The sequence below is a fragment of the Opisthorchis viverrini genome (genome assembly GCF_000715545.1).
Source record: "Opisthorchis viverrini unplaced genomic scaffold opera_v5_141, whole genome shotgun sequence".
Classification (NCBI taxonomy): Eukaryota; Metazoa; Platyhelminthes; class Trematoda; order Opisthorchiida; family Opisthorchiidae; genus Opisthorchis; species Opisthorchis viverrini.
The window spans coordinates 107,092-113,035 of record NW_008751798.1 but is presented as its reverse complement, the minus strand read 5'-3'; the positions used below and the strand labels follow the sequence as shown (position 1 = coordinate 113,035).

General features: G+C 42.0%; 1 protein-coding gene across 1 annotated transcript in view; it reads right to left on the bottom strand.

Moving 5' to 3' along the window:
* Positions 1-441: 441 nt before the first annotated feature.
* Positions 442-5,944, bottom strand: part of T265_06663 (hypothetical protein) — a gene marked incomplete at both ends in the record, with an annotated part of 44,496 nt that continues 38,993 nt past the window's right edge. The window contains one exon of the mRNA XM_009171988.1: positions 442-476. Within this exon, the coding sequence (XP_009170252.1) occupies positions 442-476 (35 nt within the window). The remainder of the gene's footprint in view (positions 477-5,944) is intronic.

The window sequence follows — 5,944 nt, the reverse complement described above, 5'->3', positions numbered from 1 at the left end:
TGGATGAGTGGTGCTCTATATCCCCTCTATGTGAGAGCTAATCAAGCTGCGATTCAGACACTCGAGGCTGACCGGTCAACTGAAATTGTTCCCTTGCAGTTAACAACTTTAATTCACTCTATCTACCGATTACAAGGCATAGATTTGAATTGCAGAACACTGCCTAGAACCTAATCAATGTGTTTATTCGATTGTTTAACAACCTGTTGAACTGTTTTCCGTTTAACGGCAGGAAATCCACCGTTAGATGTGCGAAAGCTCCACAGTTGGCTGCCAGTTCTGCCAAGAGGCATTACTCGTGACCATTGATAGAAAACAGTAATTTTGCAGAAACATATCGGATTGGTCCGAATTAAGTAAGGAAAGTCCTAACTCTACATATCATTAGGGCGAAATATACCCAGCAAAATTTTTCCCGTATTGGAGACATATTCACTGCATTTAGGAGGTTACAACGTTGAGCCAAGAACAGGTGCCTTCAAAGAGAGGAAAAAATGAGTTGTCATGTCTCAAATGAACCCCTGCTATAAGCAAAGGACGTTTAAGTATCCCTTTGAAAAAACGTTATGGTCACCTGGAATTCAATGTCTCCGTTTTCCTAAGAAAACTGCAGTTTGTTTGCCGTTTCTCTACACCGTTATGAAGCCCACCACAGAATCTCAAAATGGTTAGCGTGAATCGGTTAGTGTGCGCGCTTGCAGGCCCAATATTTGCATATCTTTTCCTAACCTATAGGTGCGCATCTTCGCCTAGTCTATTGCGATGACTCACAGTATTTTCAACCGCACCGTTGGGCTGATGGGCGGTTCGAACAAACCTTGGTTAGGCTTTCAGTCGTACTTGGCGCTTAGTACTCGCACAATGAAATTGAATTTTGACTAAAAGAGGCAGACAATGGAGTTCAGTGTACGAATCCAATCTTTTGAGCCCCATCTAGGCATCCTGGGGTATCAGCCATGCTAAGAAAGTATTCCACCAGACGTTTTTCGCCAGAGGTAGATGGCTTCAGTTGACAGTGAAATTTGGCGAGCTGCGAAAATATGAACTTAGATTAGGATGGTTTTCGGTTTGAGCATAAAATGAAACATTTTGACTTAAGGGGTTTTATTCTACTCACAAATGTTTTACAGCTGAGAGCATTGTGCGGCCAAAGGGCCCCGCCGTATTTCGTGATTCATGATTGAACTCAAAACTGACAGGAGGGTGTTGATCAAGAATGCACTCGACTGCTTTAGTTTGTAATGCACTATTTACTTTGAGACCAAGTTCCTTGGACCTGACCTCGGACCTGTTGCGGCCTCGGTCCTGCCTAGGACCGATTTAGTGCCTCTAAAAAATTGATCGTTTATTGTACAGACTTACCAACCCAATCTGTACTTTCTTATTATATGATGTTGCATAATGAGATATGATCACTTGACGCTCTGCTCAACATGAAACCCCGTAGATTAGGCATACCGGAATCGAACTGATGAAACTGATCTGATACAAGGACGATAGAAGAAGATCCCGCCCCAAGTATGGTGACCCTGAATACTGTTCCCAATGGGAAGACTTTTAGGTATTGTGGAAGACGGGAAAATGCACAAATGTCACAGGATCCCTCGCCCTACTTGGTAAATAAAGCACAAACAATGCGCCCACGTGGCGACCAACCAAAAAATCGATAAAATTAACTGGATATGAGGACAAGGGATGTAAACCCAAAAGGGAGGTCAGTGCCATCATGTAGATTCTCCTTGTGCCTGCCCCCGAGACAGCTAGAGTTGGTTGTCCTTGGTTCAACGAAGGAACTTAAATGGTACTTCAAGTTTATGTGGTTACTGGACAGTTTCATCAATCGGGGTGACATCATCAGTATGCTGTTGGGAAGCGTCGCGAAGCTTAGCGGTGTGATGGTGTTTGTACATTTACTAGTAGTGCGTATGTGTTGTTATATGTGCTGCCAGCTGAGGTCGACCTTCGATCACTATTGGTTGTTCGGTCGGCATTTACTAGTAGTGCGTATGTGTTGTATGTGCTGCCAGCTGAGGTTGACCTTCGATCACTATTGGTTGTTCGGTCGGGTGGTTTCATTGGTTGGTTGGTTGTTCTGCGACCTGTCCACGTGATTTTGTATTCTCTGCTCTTCTACTCTGGTCGATGGTGGACTGATTTCTGTCCTTGACTTACCGTGTTCCAGTTTTTTTTAACTATGTTGATTTTACCCCATGGATTTCCTTGTTTCTTGGGTTGTTAACCCGATTCTCGGCTCTCTTTGAATTTCCTTGTTAAGATATCCTTGTTTTTTGTATGTAGTGGTGATAAAACTTTTGCAATCAAGCTGCCCTTGCATACCATTTGTCAATAGTGGTATAACCTTGGCTTTGACAGTGCGAATGTAAAAACCACCAGAATGGTAGGTGGCTTAAGGCGTGTCTCGAATACTTACTGATTACAAACAACCCACACACACGCAGAAAGGCAGACGGTCAGCCTATTTCGTTCTGAAGTGCACCGACCACAACTCCAATTGATCGATACCACAAGACCGTAATTAAGGCCACGGGTCAATGTGAGTGCTGTGTGTTTTATTACGACTAGTGGCAGTCAATAAATGCGACCCAGAACGTATTCAGTTGTATAATGTCCTGATTTGAAAACGAGTTTGATTGATTGAGAACATTTCAGTAGGATAATGAGACCCTGTGAGCTGCGCCATCTTGGTTGTATCGGTTACAGTGTAAACAGTTCTTATCTGGTTGGTTATTGTGAGGAATTAGCAATGCTCATATGAAGGACGGGGAAAGTAGCAAAGGAAATTTCAGTTTAACGGCAAATCTTCTGAGTTTTCCGACCATTTAGAAACATCTGGTATGGAAAACAAAGGAAGTAGTACAACGCTATCTTTCCATCTGATGTGAACTCAGAGCTGATCAACCAATCAGTTGTCTGTAAGCTACCAAAACCTATTGACTTCCTATCGTATGGGTTTCTTTGAGGGTAGTAAGAGGAATCGTAAAATTGGCCAGTTGTTCCACGAGAAACCCTCCCAAAGGCTTTCAGATTTGAGTTATTCCTGAGGCACTCATTCTAAGCAAGGGTTTGTGAAACCCTTGCGGTCACTACATAATTTACGAAGAACTGTGGACTCGGAAGCGTCACTCCGATCCCCGAGGGCCTCGGAATGCAATATCCAACGACAAAACGTACCACCAATAAAGAGGTAATACGATTCACCCTCTGGAAGGACCATCTCAAGGAGACTGGAGACACTAAAGACAGTAGCGGAAGTAATGCGGTAGGGGTACTCCCTCTGGAATGAAACTTTTCCGGAAGGTAACTTTGTATAGCACTGATTACTGTGCTATCGTGTAAACGATACTGAGAGCATACAGTGAACATCTGGGACCACTATATGTTGAGGCTTTCCGGAGATTCAAATCCTACCGCTGCGGTTAAATATTAAATAAATTAATAAAAATAAGTAAATAAATATTAATATAATAATATAATATATAATATATAATAAATTAATAAAAATTAATAAATAAAAATTAATTAAATATTATTGTAAAATGTAATAAAGCTCAACCTATGTACATCTGCTTACTGGTATCATGATGCACTTATTAGCCTACAAATCAACAAATGTATATGAGTGAATGGAAGAAGGCCTTCGCTGCGGAGTTATCTATTAGGAAATGCCAACTGACCAGTCACAGACTATTGGTTAGGAAAGCAGAACTCTCATTTACATCTTTTTTTACAAAAACTGGACATCCATATTCTCCTGAACGCTTCTTCTTGAACTTTTCTGGATATTCATCGACTCCAACCATTCATTGCTCAAATCCAAGCAAATGCTACAAAGCGACTCCACAAATTCCGTAACAGATCTCCTTTTTCAAGAGACGCAAAGCGAATTTACACGAACGAAACATACGACTCGCATGCTCGCATCCCTCCCCATCAGTAGTATCACCGTTACATTAGTATGTGTGCAATAACCAGGATCACGAGCTAATGACGGGCAATGTTTCCCACTGATGAAAATTAATATTAAAGCATATAATATCTGACATTGTACGGTTAACACAAGCGGTATAATATATAATATAATATAGTATAGTATGATGTAAAAATAGTAAGTTTGATGCGGCCTACCACTAAAGGTAAATAACGATAAGCTGTATTTTAATCGTCTTCGTCCTCTAGTTGGGAACCTGTGACCAGGACGCGATTGCCTGTTTAATTGCTTCCCCCTAACACGTCATTTTTGAACTTTCTCCGGCTGTAGCATTGACCCTACGTATGTATAGGGCAACATAACGTCTTGGACTACGCGCTTCGTATGACTAGATTTAGTGTGCCGCACAAATGTGTGAATGATGAAAAGTTACCATATGAAAACAGTTTACAATAATCTCAAAACGTTTGAACTCTGACTGCAGTTCTCAACGCAAGACTTTTGTGAGCTCTCTTTTAATAAAATCTACCTGTAATCCATGGCAAATATTCTTTTTTCATCAGGTAAACGAAATCAGATCTAACGACGTCCTTGAACGTTCAATAACGCCGCTTTTTGAACAAGCCATTAAGTGTGTTCGATTACTAACGAAGTTAATTGTGTACTTCCTAAGTCGTGATTGAATTCACCTGTGTGTACCTTATGGAAGACTTCATAGCGTCAACCATTTTGGCCTTCGGTAAGCTGTCATCGTCAGCTACGTTGAACCCTCTGTTTCAGCAGAAATCCAAGAATTAATAGTTCATTCTTGTAACCTGTTTTTTGGTTGACAAGGTATAGCGTTCAACCTCATGTAAAGCACAACTAATCAACGCCAACTAAAAACCACTGCATGTTCAACTTAAATAAATGAAGCGACTACAAAGATTCCTAACATGGAAAAGGGATTGTTAGCGAGAAAGGTGTACCTGGAGTGAGGACGGTAACGTATGTTTTTGGAGATTTCGTTTTGTAAGTTAAATCTAGAAGCGTTGTACAACTTTTTTGTATCTGTCGGAAACTAGCATCAGTACGCATCTCACGAAACTGCAAGGAGTCTCCAGTCCGTGACCTCTCAACTGGTAGCTGAAGTGGCGCTATATCTTGTCCAAGAAGGAGTCAGTCACATTGCTGTTCAGCCGCTCGCGTTCGAAACGGTTAGGTATTCAACCAATAGCGAGAGTTTGAAAGTTCAAAAATCCCTGCTTATCGTGAGGTGCGCGACGTTGATGATTCCCAGAAAGGGTAAAACTACCCGACTTTTAACCATCGAGTGACTTTACTTACCCGACGAAACCTCATTTAAAAACTCGCAAAACTCCTCATAATGCTAACAGTAATAGATTGGGGGAAATACTCCCTGACCAAGGTGGACCTAGATGAAATACCGTTCTTTTCTAGACTCACCGATCAGATTTCGGTGGTTTAGTGCACAAGTTAATCAAGAAGAGAATTTTGGAGCAATGACTGACTACATAAACACGTCTTAGTTAGCCAGTCAATCGATAGATGAGCTGACCCAAGGTGGAATGAAATACCGTTCTTTTCTAGACTCACCGATCAGATTTCGGTGGTTTAGTGCACAAGTTAATCAAGAAGAGAATTTTGGTTTGGAGACTGACTACATAAACACGTCTTAGTTAGCCAGTCAATCGATAGATGAGCTGACCACACTGCATAGGTTGCGCTGGCTTGGCCACGTGCTGTGTATGCCGGTCGACCGAATTCGTCGAAGGGCACACCCATGTGAAGGGTTGAAGAGAGCCAGAGGCGGTCAAACAATGACTTGGCAGCGAAGTTTGAAAACCATTACCAGCAAACTCAGCTGCACTGGTCACTGCCGCCTTACTGGATGGGGACCCCGAGAAGGACCATATCGATGGTTAGAGATATTGTCAGACATGTCTCAGTCGCGCCCTCAATGGCGCTCATTCCCTAAATGCATAGCTCCCTTCC